This window comes from Artemia franciscana, chromosome 3 (genome assembly GCF_032884065.1).
Source record: "Artemia franciscana chromosome 3, ASM3288406v1, whole genome shotgun sequence".
NCBI lineage: Eukaryota > Metazoa > Arthropoda > Branchiopoda > Anostraca > Artemiidae > Artemia > Artemia franciscana.
Genome location: NC_088865.1, coordinates 45,669,500 through 45,685,823, shown reverse-complemented (window position 1 = coordinate 45,685,823; position 16,324 = coordinate 45,669,500). Strand labels below are relative to the sequence as shown.

The 16,324-nt window shown below is 35.5% G+C and overlaps 1 protein-coding gene across 3 annotated transcripts in view; it reads right to left on the bottom strand.

Annotated features, from left to right (window-relative positions):
- LOC136025322 (serine/threonine-protein phosphatase 5-like) overlaps positions 1-16,324 on the bottom strand; it is a 132,591-nt gene that overhangs the window by 68,609 nt on the left and 47,658 nt on the right. For all 3 annotated transcript variants that reach the window (XM_065701231.1, XM_065701232.1, XM_065701233.1), the window contains exons 6-7: positions 13,938-14,043; positions 4,017-4,159 (exon numbers count right to left, since the gene is read on the bottom strand). In XM_065701231.1, coding sequence (XP_065557303.1) covers positions 4,017-4,159; positions 13,938-14,043 — 249 coding nt within the window. The remainder of the gene's footprint in view (positions 1-4,016; positions 4,160-13,937; positions 14,044-16,324) is intronic.

The following is a 16,324-nucleotide window of genomic DNA, read 5'->3' as shown; positions in this document are numbered from 1 at the left end:
AGTAACCATTACTGTATGTAAACATTGGTCAAAGTTTGTAACTTGCAGCCCCTCCCCCAGGGACTGTGGGGGGTAAGTCATCCCCAAAGACATAGTTATTATGGTTTTCGACTATGCGGAACAAAATGGCTATCTCAAAATTTTGATCCGTTGACTTTGGGAAAAACATGAGCGTGGGAGGGGGCCTAGGTGCCCTCCAATTTTTTTGGTCACTTAAAAAGGGCACTAGAACTTTTCATTTCCGTTAGAATGAGCCCTCTTGCAACACTCTAGGACCACTTGGTCGATACGATGACCCCTGGAAAAAAAAAAAAAAAAAAAAAAAAAACAAATAAACACGCACCCGTGATTTGTCTTCTGGCAAAAAATACGAAATTCCACATTTTTGTAGATTGGCCCTGGGAATTTTGTGTGTGGGGTTCTCTGATACGCTGAATGCGATGGTGTAATTTTCGTTAAGATCCTATGACTTTTAGGGGTGTTACCCCCTATTTTCCAAAATAAGGCAAATTTTCTCAGGCTCGTAACTTTTGATGACAAAGACTAAATTTGATGAAACTTATATATTTAAAATCAGCATAAAAATCCGATTCTTTTGATATATCTTTTAGTACCGAAATTCCGTTTTTTAGAGTTTCGTTTACTATTGAGCCGGGTCGCTCCTTACTACAGTTCGTTACCACGAACTGTTTGATTCGAGCATCTCAGTTTACCGATATTCCAGTAGCCATCTATCTGTTGCCAGAATTAGTGTTACGTCTTTTAATCGCAGGAATTCTCTATCCTGTGATTATTTTTGTCATAACCCCTAAAGCAGTGATTCGCAGACTTTTTTGACCGCGGCTAAGTACAACCAACATTATGAGTAAAACAATTTATTTCGAAATAAATTCCATTTTTTACAAAAATGCAGTAATTTGTTTGCTTATTTCATATGAAAATTTTCAAAATAATTTATTATATAAGAAATGTAAAAGCAATTAAAAACTTGAAGAAGTTTTCCCCGTGAAGAAAAATCAGACAATAAACATGGATGCCGTTTTGAAAGGGGCGTAGATGTTCAAAAGAACATTTAAGCCAGGAAATGGACGGAAAGCACCCTGGGAGAATCCCAACGCCTTGCAATGTTAGTAGCACAACACGAGGGCAATAAAGCTATGCGAAGGAGGACAAATATGTACTTTACTTTTATTCAAAGCATTCAACTGAAGTAAACAAAATAATATGCAAAAAAAGGTTTTTACGATTTTAGAATTTTTTTCATAACCCCACAACATTTCCCTACAGACTGGTGCCGAGTCGCGACCCACACTTAGAACAATCCTGACCAAAAGTAATGCAAGAAAAGTTCCCTCAGTAACTAGTTCTAGTGCAAGAATTCTAATATCATAATCCACGCACCTCTTATGTAGCTCAAGTTCAGTCTAGGCGACGCTGGTTCAGTTGAATCCAAGATCTGTAATAATCCGTACTCCAGCCAGTACCCCCTACCCCATATTTAGCTCACCCCCTCCCAAATATATAGTAAAATAGGCCATATCCATTGTTGGTTTAGATACCTCAAACTTCTGTTCAGCAACGATAAAAGCTTTAATTATGAAAAATCAAATGAGTCCCTTTCCATAACGAATAATTTCGATATGAGCGCCACTATTGAATTGCAAGCACAAAACCATAATATAATTAAAAATCCGTGAATTTTCCGTGATGACAAGAAACCATTCAATTGTTCAGAAATATATAAAGGTCCTTCTTCTTTTACAATGACTTGTAATCTACTGAAAATTCAATCCCGCTTTAAATTCCTTTTGAAGAAATAGTTTAGGCAAATATCAGACATAAAGGTTTACCGGGTCCTTTTGATTCATTCCTCCTGTTTTGTTTCCCTCGTTCTCTTAATTTAGAAAAGTGCAGAAAAAAGGTTTTATTGAGGTGTTGCATGACAGCACTGAATTTATTTAAAAGAACACGGCGATGTTTTATAAGGCGATGCCAGTAATTTAGAACAAAATTTACCTGTAGCACTTTTCTTTAAAACAGAGTGTTCATGCAAAAATTACTATAATTAACACTTATTGGACTTTATTAAAACCTATTTAAACTTTTAACTTTTTAAAAAATTTTAACTTTATCAAAATTTATTTAGAATCAACTTATTGGACTTTACAAGCGCGTTTCTGGAGGAAGTTACCATTTTAGCCAATAGTTATTCAATGTCAAACATTATTTCATATCTACTGAAACTACCCACTGACAACTAACTGGCTTAAGACATTACCAGGGGGCGTTGATTCACATGAATAAAGAGTGTAATGGACAAAACCCATAATTTTGGGGAGAAAAATTCTGTTGCTATTTTAGATTTATTTCCAATGAAAAAAGAAAGAGTATTTCTTAGTGAAAATACCAAAAATAGATATTCTTTCAGAAGACTAGAGGAGAGACAAAAAAAAAAACAAGGGGAAAATTACACCCTCCCCTCAGCTGACGCACCTGGACCTGACATTTTCGGCTTTCGGATATTCACTGGCACTTGAGGTACTGTTCTATGCTTATTTATTGGACCTTCACAAACCCATTAGTATTCTGTCCTTTTAGTGGTTGCCATTTCAGCCTATTGTTATATTAATCTGCCAACGTTAACGAATGTTCACAGTCACAGAAACTAGGTAGCTTGCTACCTAGTTTCTACACCACTTGCTAGCTCAGGACGTAACAGTTTTGGTACTTGGTCATTTGCTGACGAATACTGGGTACATCATGAATGGACATTGATGAACTGAATACAATTTTTGAACATTCACTGAAGAACTTTGAACATGAACCTTTTTAATAGAGCATAATCAATCAAATACACTCAATGCAAAAATGAAAAAAAAAAGCAAAAAGACAATTAAAATACACGGAAAAATAAATATTTCCCTATCAGGAAGTAGAGATCGAAAGGCTGAGAGAAAGCACATTAAATATAAATAAAATTAGTCTCGATTATCAAACGGCATAATAAATAAGTCTAATAAAGAACAGCGATAATAGAGAAGCAAAGATTAATAAAAGATACTATGACTATAGTAAAAAAGAAAAAGAATAATAAAATGAAGGGCGGAATAGCGACTATATTGGAGGACTTTCAACATAGTACTATAATGAAAAAGAAAAAATCAGAGGGTCAATAGGGCAAAAAGCAAGAAGACAATGAAATACATTAATAACAAATGCCTGTGAAGTGGAAGTTTTTGAAAAATACAAGAGAAGTCTTAGCTAGATCTTTTGCAGTTTGGAGTGCCTATGTTGCCATGAGTCGCATTTTTGCCCATCCCCTTTGAAAAAATCATATTATTGCAAAATGCTACTTGAAAAGAAATTATTTTGAGCAAATTGAAGCTATTACCTGGCAACAATGGTTTTGACAAACTTTAATTCAAGTAAAATTTTCGATTTTTACAGGGGCGAATGAATTTTTCAGCAACTGAATCATATTTGTAGGTTTGCCAGAGTGAAAACCCTTTTTTGCCAAATCACACGAGTTCCCTCTGTACAAGATAAAAAAGACTCGCTTCCTTGACTTTGACGTTTTTACTTCTAATTACGATGCTATGTATGTGAGGAAATTACTAACTTCTATTCAACTTCCTTTTTTTGCAATTTGAACTTCCTTTTACATATTATAACTTTTAAACCAGTTTTGTTATTCAAATACATCGAACAAAAACCTGTACCACTAAAAATCATAAAGCTAAAATTGGAAATAAACTCATTTCGCGGAACTATCTGGTATTCGAAAACATTTAATTTGGCAAGCAAAAGAGCTTCACGGCTCAATCTTAAGAAGCAATCCAGCACGATACTAGAGATAATCACGTCAAAATAAAGGTGACAAAATAAAGGAATAAAAGATATATATATATATATATATATATATATATATATATATATATATATATATATATATATATATATATATATATATATATATATATGTGTGTGTGTGTGTGCGTGTGTACATATATACTTACCAATACTCTTCCATTTAGGCAGTGGCAAAGTGGTAACCAATTATAGACTTCGGTAAAAAGTTCTGCCATTTGAGCATTGTACTTTGCTTTGACTTCTCCTTCAAAACCATACATTTGATTCATTGTTTTACTTTCATGATTTCCTGTAAATTTGACAATTAAAATTGTTAGTAAAAATTATTATTTTTATGCTTCCTGTCAAAATTTAATAAGAAATGTAATATTCTGCATGCGCTTGGTGTTTAATGCAGTTTGGAACAAAGTCTCAATCCCTAACTCATAATTCCTGTAATACAACAAAACTATTTCAATTCATTTACTTAATTCTATTTATTATTACTACTGTTTTTGATTTTTCATTTTTAATTTTTAGCAGCGTGCCCTCTCAAGCTTAGATTTTTATACTACTGACTATTTTACGTATCTCATTTAAAATAAATTATTATACAACTAAGACTAATAAAGTTGTACGAAATAGCCCTTGAGACAGGAATTCCAAACATCTTAATTTGGAAGCCTTTGGTCGAAGAAAGGATTATTTTCGGAGCTCAGGCCCAATTTCTTTTTAACTTTATATCATAATCTAGTATCCCCTTTAGAACAGGGTGTATTGTTAACTCAATATTACCTATATATATCTACTACTAATACTACCACTAACAACTCACTACAGCACCAAGCCACCTGAGGCCAGCACAGCTACCCACGCTCCTGCTCCATCCCAATCTATTCAAAGCCTCCCTCTTTACACCCTCAAAGGAAGTTCCCATTTATTTAAATCTTTCTTTATGACATCCTCCCAAACGAAACGAGGACGATCAGCTTTCCGTCTAGCCCTAGACGATTGGCCGAAAAGGACAATCTTCGGCAATCTGTCATCCTTCATCCGCAGAAAATGCCCTAGCCATCTTAACATTTCTTTCGTTACAGCCCTAGAAAAAGGGATTAAACCAGATTTTTAATCTTCATCCGCCTTTTGGAGCGCCCATGCTTCAGAGCCATATTTGACCATTGTCATCACTGTACCTTCCAATATTCTAATCTTGGTTGCAGACTTATCTTTGTATTCTTCCAAACTTTCTTTAACCGAGAAAAAACACCCCGGGCCTTGGCTATTCTACTTTTAAAATCTTCACTGGTCCCACCGTCTTTACTGATAACATCAATTTTACCTTTTCATCTTCACTTATTCCTAGCCTTAGTGACTTAATGCTTATTATCATCAATTTTCAAACCTATTCTAGCACACTGAACTCGCAAAACCTCAAAAGGTTCATTCATTTCGCTCACACTTTCCTCTAGGTTGCTTAAATCATCAGGATATTCTAAGCCCAGGAGAGTTTTTCCTCCAAATAGGATTCCATGGTCTCCAATTGCCTTTCCTGTGCTCCTTAAGACGAAGTCCACCAAAATGATCCATATCAAGGGGGATAGAACACAACCCTGCTTAACTCCTGATTTAATACACAACCAGATGCTAACATCATTTCCTTCCTTAACCGCAGCAGTGTTAGTCTCGTACATACCACTAATCACTTTTATGTATTTGTCTTGTATCCCATACAAGGGTAAGAACTTTTCTGAAGCATAATTTAGCAAACTTTGCATAATCAATAAAACTGAGACCCAAAGGTTTTTGACAACTAAGGCACTCCTCAATTATTAATCTAAGTGTGAAAATTTGGTCGACACATCCTCCGCCTTTTCTAAAACCGCACTGTTCTACACTTAAATATTTGTCAACAGCATCTCTCAGTCTAAAAAGTACATTACTTCCAAGTAATTTGCTACCTATAGAGACCAAACTAATGCCAAATAATTACGAGACTCACTCTTATCCCCATTCTTATACAGTGATTTAATTAAAGTTTTCCTAAAATCTTTAAATACTTCCCCTTTTTCAAAAATTATATTCACAATCTGAAGTAACTTATTTCTAACCTCAAGGCTACCATATTTAAGAAACTCATTTGCCACACTATCAGCAACTGGAGGCTATTTATATTTTAATCCTTTTAGTATTGTCGCTAATTCTTCCTCACAAAACAAATGTTCGTTCACATCCAAAGTATCACAAACTTTTTCATTTTCCTCTATATCTTTCATCGTAACTGTATCTCGGTTTACCGCATTCTCAAAATGTTCCACCCATCTCTCTTTAACTCTTCCCTTATCAGTAATTGTGGCCCCGTTCCTATCTTTAACTGGGACAAGTCCAGATTCACTACTCCCTCCCAATTTATTAACATGCCGGTACAATATTTTACTATTATGCCGTCTAGCTGTATCTTACAGATCCTCGGCAGTTTTATCCATGGCCTCCACTTCACACCTCCTTTGCTCATGTTTTAATGCTTTATCCACTTTCTTTACATTCCTTCTTTTTCATATGATCTATCACTCAGACAATTTTTGTACAAACCCATTCTCCTCTCTATTAAACATAAAGCTTTTTTACTAATATTCCTAGTGGTCGTATTAACTTGCTTCCTTAAGACACAATCAGCAGCTTCACAAATTTTTTTTCTAAAATTATTCCTACCATCTTTCACATTGTCAAATTTTAGACTCTCAAGTTTAGTATTTCACTGTTACTGGTAAGTTTCTCTCAAATTTTCGTCCTGAAGTCTACCAACATTATAACTTCCCGGGAGGCAGTTACCCTTCTGAAATTTCTGCTTTAAATTAACCCTAGACACTACTAGATGGTGATCTTTACTTTTAACGTCAATAACAGCACTCCTATATACCCTAGTATCTTGTGTTGATCCTGCCAGTCTTCAGCTTACTATAACATAATCAATAAGGTTTGCTGTCTTACCATCACGTGAATACAAAAGTTAATTTATGACCCATTTTATGACAAAACACCGTATTGGTTACAACTAGATTGTTAAACGTTCAAAATTGCAAAAGTTTGTAGCCATCACTGTTTGCTTTTCCTACACCAAATTTACCTAGGCTAGGATACCATCTATCCCTATTTCTATTGACCTGGGCGTTAAAATTTTCTCATTCTCATTCTCACTTGGCGATGTTCTTCTATCGACAAGAGTCGAAATCCTGCACAGACAGTCCCAAGCCTATTACCTCCGACTCATTATATAGTTATGTCTACAAATATTATACTACTACGGGGAGGCAGCCCAAAGCAGATAAATTAGCTAGGAAGAGGTTTTTCAGCCCGAAAAGGCCCGTCAAAATAGACAAAGCCCAGAAGAATTATCTATTAATCAGAATCCCGTGCGAATGCTGTGTTGTTTACTGGGCTCTAATTTCGTCAAGGGCGCCACTCCTCAAGTGGGAACAGATTTGACCGCAAGGTCTCCAGTCTTATACGTACCCCAAACGGGTTAAGGCAGCCCTTTGCAGAGGCCGTTGTCCGTAAGATATGGGCCTTACGCCCTGCCGCAGTTGTCTTCCTATAGAGGATCCTCCACAGATTGCGTTCTGCGTCGCCATGCAATTTAACCAATTGCTGACAGAAGGTTCGTGGCTCATAAGATGTGGGGACACGCCGGTGGGCCCTGTGAGCGTACGTTTGACGAGCCTTCTTCCTCCCCCACCTATATTTATGGTCCCGGGCGAGGGCACTCCAGTTTCTATTATAGACCCCAGGGGACAAGGTCCCCCCTTGGTCCGTGCCTCCTACAGAGGTACCCTACATATCTGTAGTGCTTCCCCCTATCACCACCTGTGATACACAGAGTGGCCTGGGGGATGCCCCTAAAGAGTAGTGGACTCATATTTTTTTTTCGCCGCACCTAAAACCAAATGATGGGTCAAATATTCCCATAATTACAAAATAGAGAGAAAATAACGTTGTCTTATTCAATTTAATATCTTCACTGCCAAAAATAAATAAAAGGATTACAAATATAGTGACACGCATAAGAAACATCAACTAAAACCCTAAAATCCGAAACAAATATAACTAACATTTTGCAATATAACTAAATAAAAAGTTTTCAGGATTGAATAATGAAACTAAACTGGACTATTGTTATTTAATGGTTTAAACGGAAACATAAATCAGTAGAAATTAAAGCGCATAGCTGAATAGCTTGGCTTATTTTACACAACTATGCTAGATAGTCCTTGAAATAAAGGTACTGAAACCCTTTGCGCAAACCTCCTTCCCTCCCAAGCATATAAAAACTTTCCTTTTTTTTCTTGAAAGAAAATAGAATTCTGCAAACACAACCAGTGGCTTAAGATAATCTATAAGATTTTGTCTATTAGTTACCCCATCTTTCAAGGAAGTGTGAGTTACACTACTTTTATTCTAGGTAGAACAGTGTATACCATATGTACTGAGGGCATAAACACATACTTTTTTCTCCTACCCTATGGGACAAATACACTGCTGGTTAGTAACACGTGACTTAGTTTCTAAGACGAGACAAGAATCATTCTTGTGTAGTAGCAAATGCACAGATAGTAGCTACAATCACGTGTCTGAAGGTGCTAAAAAAGAGAAAAAACAGGTATGAATTTCTAACAGTGTTTTTCAAACAGGATTGCCACCACTAAATTTGATAATGTGAGCAAGGGTGGGGCAGTGTTGCCATGTCCGGCTAGTTTAAAGAAATTCTTATTCCAATGGTGACTACCAAGTTACCTGTAGACAATACAGGTATGTAAATTAATCTTCCATCAAATTACGCACAAAATCTTACTTCAAACTTCTCATCCCATTTGAGGACGATGCTCTTTTAGTTTAGGCACGACTGCATTGTCAAAGAAATGATTTTTGGCAATATATCATCCATCTCAGGAAAATGTGACTGAACCATCCCAGCCTCTTTTTCTTTATAGCTCAATGTCATAGGACTGAATCCTATTTTTGGGCACAAATTTTTTTAGATATACGGCAGTTCAAATGAGAGTAAAAAAAATCGCATAATTACTCTAGAAACAATCTAGGATATCTGCCTTAATTTTCCAAAGGGCCCAAACTTCAAGGCTACACTTGACCATAGTCAGAAGAAACCAAAAAAGATGAAAGAATGCTCTCAGAATGGTACGAATGCCGAAAAAAAACATCATATACGTGGTACCGATGTAGAAGGAAAAATAATATTCAGATGCTTATTGAGTGTGCTACGCTTTCTTTAAATGCTTTTCGTTTGTCACAGTTCAAGATTTGTTAGAATATATATAATTTGAAGCATAAGAAGACAGACCTTATCATTATAATAGCAATATTCGTGACACACAGCAAATCATAAATTTTTTCTCAGACCCTTCCCCAAACCTAGTTCCGTGGTCATTGATGGCATAACCAGGAGGGTTAGAGTAAACATTCAAAAGGCATTCACTCCATTTTTAGCTGACATTGGTATCAGCATCACGGCTTCCTCTTCTCAGTCCAAACATTATTTGAGACCTAATCTCGGGTCATCTTGCTTCAAGTCAATGTTCTTTGAGCCAGTATCAGATATATGATTTGTTAAAACTGTTAACACTAAAAAAAAGTCGCCTTCCGGCTCAAATTCTATTTTTCTCCAAACAAGCGTTGTTAATCTTTCATTTGATCAAGGTATTTCTCCAAATATTCCTAAGTGAGTCCTATGTTCCAGCAAATTATCTGCCAAAATCTCTGCTGTTTAGATATACTAGAATTATTGATAAGGCTACTGTCACGTCTAACAGCTTATTTAGATCCTCACGACCTGTGTCATATTTATCAATTTGGCGTCCAAAAAAGCATACGTGAGTGAACCTTTTGGATTTTGTCTATTATGCGCTAGATTTTGAACTGATTTCTGCGGACCTATTTTAGAACGTTCGTAAGGCATTTTGGTCTTTGACTATTCGAATTCTTTTATTGACTCTGCCTAATTTTAGTAAAAGGGGAAAGAATGCACTTTCCTGGTGTAGGTCTCACTGCAATGATAGAATAATCTACGTTGATCTAACGTTCCATTCCACTTTAAAGATAAAATGCAGTGTTACTGATCAGTGCTTACTGATGACGGATCAGTGACCAGATCAGAATCCAGACCAGATCAGTGACGGATCAGAACTGATTTCTGCGGACCTATTTTAGAATGTTCATAAGGCATTTGAGTCTTTGATTAATGGAATTCTTTTATTGACTCTGCCTAATTTTGGTAAAAGGGGAAAGAATGCACTTTCTTGGTTTAGGTCTCACTGCAATGATAGAATAATCTACGTTGATCTAACGTTCCATTCCACTTTAAAGATAAAATGCAGTGTTACTGATCAGTGCTTACTGATGACGGATCAGTGACCAGATCAGAATCCAGATCAGATCAGTGACGGATCAGAACTGATTTCTGCGGACCTATTTTAGAACGTTCGTAAGGCATTTGAGTCTTTGATTAATGGAATTCTTTTATTGACTCTGCCTAATTTTGGTAAAAGCGGAAAGAATGCACTTTCCTGGTGTAGGTCTCACTGTAACGACAGAATAATCTACGTTGATCTAACGTTCCATTCCACTTTAGAGATAAAATGCAGTGTTACTGATCAGTGCTTACTGATGACGGATCAGTGCTATTTTTAGTTTGTGGAAATTATATTTTTGTGGTAAAAAATATAAGCCTCTGTCAGGCGGCACCATGGAGATCTCCCTAAGGTCCTTAGTATTCTTCCATTTTCTGTTCCTTATTGTTTCGTACTCCTGCCGTAAGGTCAAATCCTAATCTTCCAACTACATATTATATTGTTTAGAATATGCTGGCAGAAGCAACTTGAAGGTGAAAATTTTTTGGTATATTCACAAGAAAAGTTGTTAAACATTATTTAGGCTTCTGTTTGATTTACTTTTTTAGGGGCGGGGGGGGGGGTAGGTGTATGCAAGAAAAGCTTGGCCTTTTTCCAGTTTTGTCAAGTGGATTATATCCTAGACCATTCATGACTCTTTTTTCTATCAGCTTTTTTCTTGCTTTTTAGTTTTTGTTAAAGGTTAGATATTAAGTGTGTCTGCCCCATTTTTAAAGGTCATGGTGTCTTTTTGAGGACTAGTATCATGTATTCATATAATACATTACTATTTATTAAATGAAACATTACCTTATCTTTACTATCTTAATCAGATTATTCGCATAAGAACAATCAAAAAGTTTCTTATGAACAGACCTTCAGTCTTCCCATCTTTGGTCATTTCTGTTTGTCCCTTATTTGAAGTAGTCAAAGTGTGTTTTTAGTTCTGTTGTCTCTGTTTTGTTTTTTCTTTTCTTGATTTTTATTCTGTCTTTTTCTGGGAATTTTGCCCAGTTTTTTTTGTGATGGGTTATAAATAAATGATGATGAAAATGATGATGATAAATTCGACCTCTTTTTAGAAAAGTTTAATAAGCGTCTTACTAATAAAAATCTTCATGAGTTGTAGCCTATCACCGTTATACCAAAAAATTCACCATAAAAAACACATATTCACCATAAAATAAAAGATTTGAACCGCCAATGGCGGAACTCTGGAAAACATATCAACGCTGATGACTTTGCTATTTAAAATTTCAATCACCAATTTAATGAACGAAGATAATTGATACGCGTAATACATTCAAACTAAAAGAGCACCAAGGCTATTTAATATTTTGAATTATCATCGTTGTTGAACTGCCATGAAATGCATCTGATAAATTTGTCAACAATTTTTAAGAAAGTTGACACATTTCGTCAAAGTTCAAGGTAAACATCTAGCATATCAACGCTAAGCTTATTCAGATTCTTAGTCAGAACACCAGACTCTGTCAACTTATAAAACTAGAATTTACCAAGACTTAGAAACTACTACTGATATTTCCAACATGTCATTCACATTTCAAAGCCACCTGAAGTCAGCAAAGTTTCGCAGGCCTACGCTCCACTCAACCCCTGTTCAGGGATTCACTCTTCCCAAAAATAAAGTTCCAATGTAAAATGAAAAATCAAAATCAAAAATAAAGATATTAAACTATCTAAAATCTTGGCTGGTTAAGCAGGCTAGTTGTCTTTAAGCTGGGCCTTCTTGTTGCAAAAGTATGCTTTTTATCACCTCTCCCCTCCTATACTTCGAAGCGCATAACAGGACAAATATGAGCAAATATCTTAGAGAAAAAAGTTCTTCCCATCATTTCATGTATTCATCATCAGAGAAATAGGATATATCATGAGTCCTTCAACACAGCTGAGAATTAACTGAAAATTTGCGATTTCTTAATCTACGGACAGCCATTTTTCATAGCTTTACTTACAAATTTCTGCTGTGCTTATTTACAGAAGTATATATAGACGTCAACACCTTATAAAGGATTGTTAAAATGATACACCGTGCTGTGATTGGGTAGAAAATTAATAAGTACAATACGCATATTAGCAAGTATACCCGGGCATGGCATTTCAAGAAACCCAAGACTAACCACAATTATTGTGTCAAGCCAATATTTTTAACTTTTTTCCAGAACAACTGTATTCTATTCAAAATACCCTCTAATACGATTAATACATTTGTCCCAGCGGTGCTTCCAGAATTCAAAACATTTTTGTCATCTTAAGAAATGGTGGATAGCTCCTCCTCCTTCGTTAATTCTCGATGTCTTCAATATTGTCAAATAAGCATTTTCCCATGACTCTTACCATAGGTGGATATGAAAATAAGTCAGTCGGAATCATACCATGCGAGTAAGTTGCGTGGGCCAGAAGAATAATGGCATTCCTTGCCAAAAACTAACAAACAGTCATGACTGTGTGTATTCTTGCATTGTTTTGAGGAAACACATTAATACCTATCACAATTTTTTTTTTTGTTCTTGCAAAGACTCGTGTGCAATCTTCTCAATATTTCCAACCAAAAGCTGATTAATTATCAGCTTGATCTAAAGGAACAAACTCTGGATGCAAAATACCTTCGGCATCACGAAAACAAATTAAAGTTGTTTTCATTTGTATTTGAATTAACATTTCTTTGGAAAAGCTGAGGTTGACTTCTTTTATTGGCTTGACTGTTGCTCTGGTTTTGGGTTCTACCGATAGCACGGTGCAATTACCTTTGGCAACAGTTATGGGTTGATTCAAAGGGTATAGTTTTGAATCTTAATTATTTTTATAGTCAAAGTACGAAGAGCAAATTTAGTGGCAACCCTTTTGCGTTAAAATATTGAATTGAAAATCGCTGAACCGAGCTACAAATTGTCTGACTAATCTGTGACAGTTGATCTCTTCTTTCAACAGCAGTCTGTAAGCACAAAGTCTCAAATTTTTTCAACGGTTTTGTCATGTCGGGCAGTTGATCGACTATAACGATGTTTGTCTTAAATCAACATGTGTCATTTTTGAAAACAAGCAACAGTCTTGTACACTCGATCTTTGCCCACAGCATTCTCCTTATAAGCTGAATTCGACAAAACAACAGTTTCAGCAGCATTTTGCTGAGTTGAAAACAACATTTTAGAGCTGCATGTTGTTTGCTCAGGCTTGCATTCAAAAAAACAACAATAACACATTAGTGCTTAAAAACACACTCACTGAAGGCGAACACAACAAGCCAGGTCAAAAACCCAGGCAGTATTGCATCTGTAACGAGTTCCGCTACAGAGACCAGGGAGCATAAATACTTATTCCAGAAACTCTGTGCATGAGATCGCTTTTACGATTTCTTTATGTTGCTGATACCCCCTCGTACTCTATGATGTCATTTCCTATAAGTAAAATAAACCATCGCTTGCAAGCTGCTTATCTTTTGCCAGAGTTATTCAAATGACATATTGGCTCATCTTTGAGTTCATTAATGCATCACCCGTACCCATATCATGTCATGAAAAAACAGGTTGGCTAAATAGCTTAAACTAAATAAGACGAAAATACATCTATCTGTTACTTGCACAGAAATGTGTGCAGGGGCGAGGCAGCTTCGAAAAGAAACAGTTAAATTTTATGAGAATGGGAAGAAAGGTAAATAAATAGACTCACCTCGTGCCATGAAAAAATGATCTGGGTAAAGAAGCTTAAATCCAAACAAGACAAAAATACATTCAACGCTAAAAGAGCCTCGATCAACAAAGTCACCATTAAAAAGCTAAAAAAGAAAACATAGTTAAATAATCAGATGCCAAAGTAAAATGACAAACTGATATATGCAAAGCATGTAAAGCAATATAAAACACCTATATTACAAGATTATTCAAAACTATTCCTGATAATGAAGAGAATCTAGAGATCCATTTCTAGCCTTCTTCCCTTCGCACCTCCTTCTACGTCTATCAGAAGGCGTACTGAAGGTTGGAACAATTAGGCATAAAAAAGCACATTTTAAGACTTGAGGCACCCCCCATCCCTACACAAAAATGCATTAGCCCATCTTAATAATAGCATAAAAGGGATTATACACCAGGCTACATAATTTTTTTAAGCCACAACGAATCAACTCAGTTTTATTTTTTATGGATTACGTTCATCTGTAGGTAAGGATACACCACCACGCAGTTTCTCGTCTCCAAATCTAGGGAGCTCTCAAGATGCACGGTCAACGATGCTGGTTGAGTTACAAATAAACTTAAAAAAGGCAGCAATTTGTGTCAAATTAGCAATGCAAAAGATTCATTAAAATTTCCAAGTTCTTTAACCTGTTTTTTATTTCGACCCAGGATATACGTAGATTTTCTAAGGAAGAAGATTGTTTCCTTGTAATAGAATTCCGTATCAGGAGATAATTCGGACGTGTAATAGTAAGCATATAGCAGACACCTTGCTTTGCTAGCCTTGTGTTTTGTATTTTGGCTCTACCATATTGGATTTTGTTTAATGATTTTTCTTTACCTTTTGTTTTTTTCCGTTGTGGGTTTTTTTTTGTATAGCGTTTTATTGTTGTTTTTATACATTTTATTTGGGCTGTTTTTTTTTCGCTGATAAAGGCTTCCGGATGTGAAGCCAAAATAATCAGAATGTCACATTGTCTTTGCACTATAATGTTTTTTTCATAATCTAATTAAAACCTTTATTTGTTTTAATATATTTTCGTGTCCAATATAAATGAAAAGGCAGTGAATTAAAAAATGATTTATTGTAAAATATCAGCTGCTGTTATTCTATCCTCAGAAAACTCACATTATTTTTAATTGAGGCTGGGTTATTGCTACAATGAAAGCTAAACCATGAAAAGCAACCATGGCATCTAAAGTGCAAACATCACGATTTGCATTGTCAGACATAAGCTGAACAAACTCATTCATATTGAACTAGGTATCTGCTTGATGGTTGCATACTGCATATCTTTTAAACTTATACACTTCAGCATTTGAGGAACAGATCTCCTGTTCATTCAGACTATTAAAAATTCTGAAATTATTCAGGAAGCTAGTACATGGAAACCGTAGTAGTGGGAAGTCTAATTTCGAAAATAAAGGCTTGATGGATGCATACTACTTATTTTTTAAGCTTACACACTTCAGCATTTGAGGAACAGATTTCCTGTTCATTCAGACTATTAAAAATTCTGAAATTATTCAGGAAGCAAGTACATGGAAACCGTAGTACTGGGAAGTCTAATTCGAACATGAAGGTCTGATGGTTGCATACTACTTATTTTTTAAACTTATACACTTCAGCATTTGAGGAAGAGATCTCCTGTTCATTCAGACTTTTAAAAATTCTGAAATTATTCAGGAAGCTAGTACATGGAAATCGTAGTAGTGGGAAGTCTAATTTCGAACATTAAGGCTTGATGGTTGCATACTACTTATTTTTTAAACTTATACACTTCAGCATTTGAGGAACAGATCTCCTGTTCATTCAGACTATTAAAAATTCTGAAATTATTCAGGAAGCTAGTACATGGAAATCGTAGTAGTGGGAAGTCTAATTTCGAACATTAAGGCTTGATGGTTGCATACTACTTATTTTTTAAGCTTATACACTTCAGCATTTGAGGGACAGATTTCCTGTTCATTCAGACTATTAAAAATTCTGAAATTATTCAGGAAGCAAGTACATGGAAACCGTAGTACTGGGAAGTCTCATTTCGAAAATAAAGGCTTGATGGATGCATACTACTTATTTTTTAAACTTATACACTTCAGCATTTGAGGAACAGATCTCCTGTTCATTCAGACTATTAAAAATTCTGAAATTATTCAGGAGACAAGTACATGGAAATCGTAGTAGTGGGAAGTCTAATTTCGAACATGAAGGTCTGATGGTTGCATACTACTTATTTTTCAAACTTATACACTTCAGCATTTGAGGAAGAGATCTCCTGTTCATTCAGACTTTTAAAAATTCTGAAATTATTCAGGAAGCTAGTACATGGAAATCGTAGTAGTGGGAAGTCTAATTTCGAACATTAAGGCTTGATGGTTGCA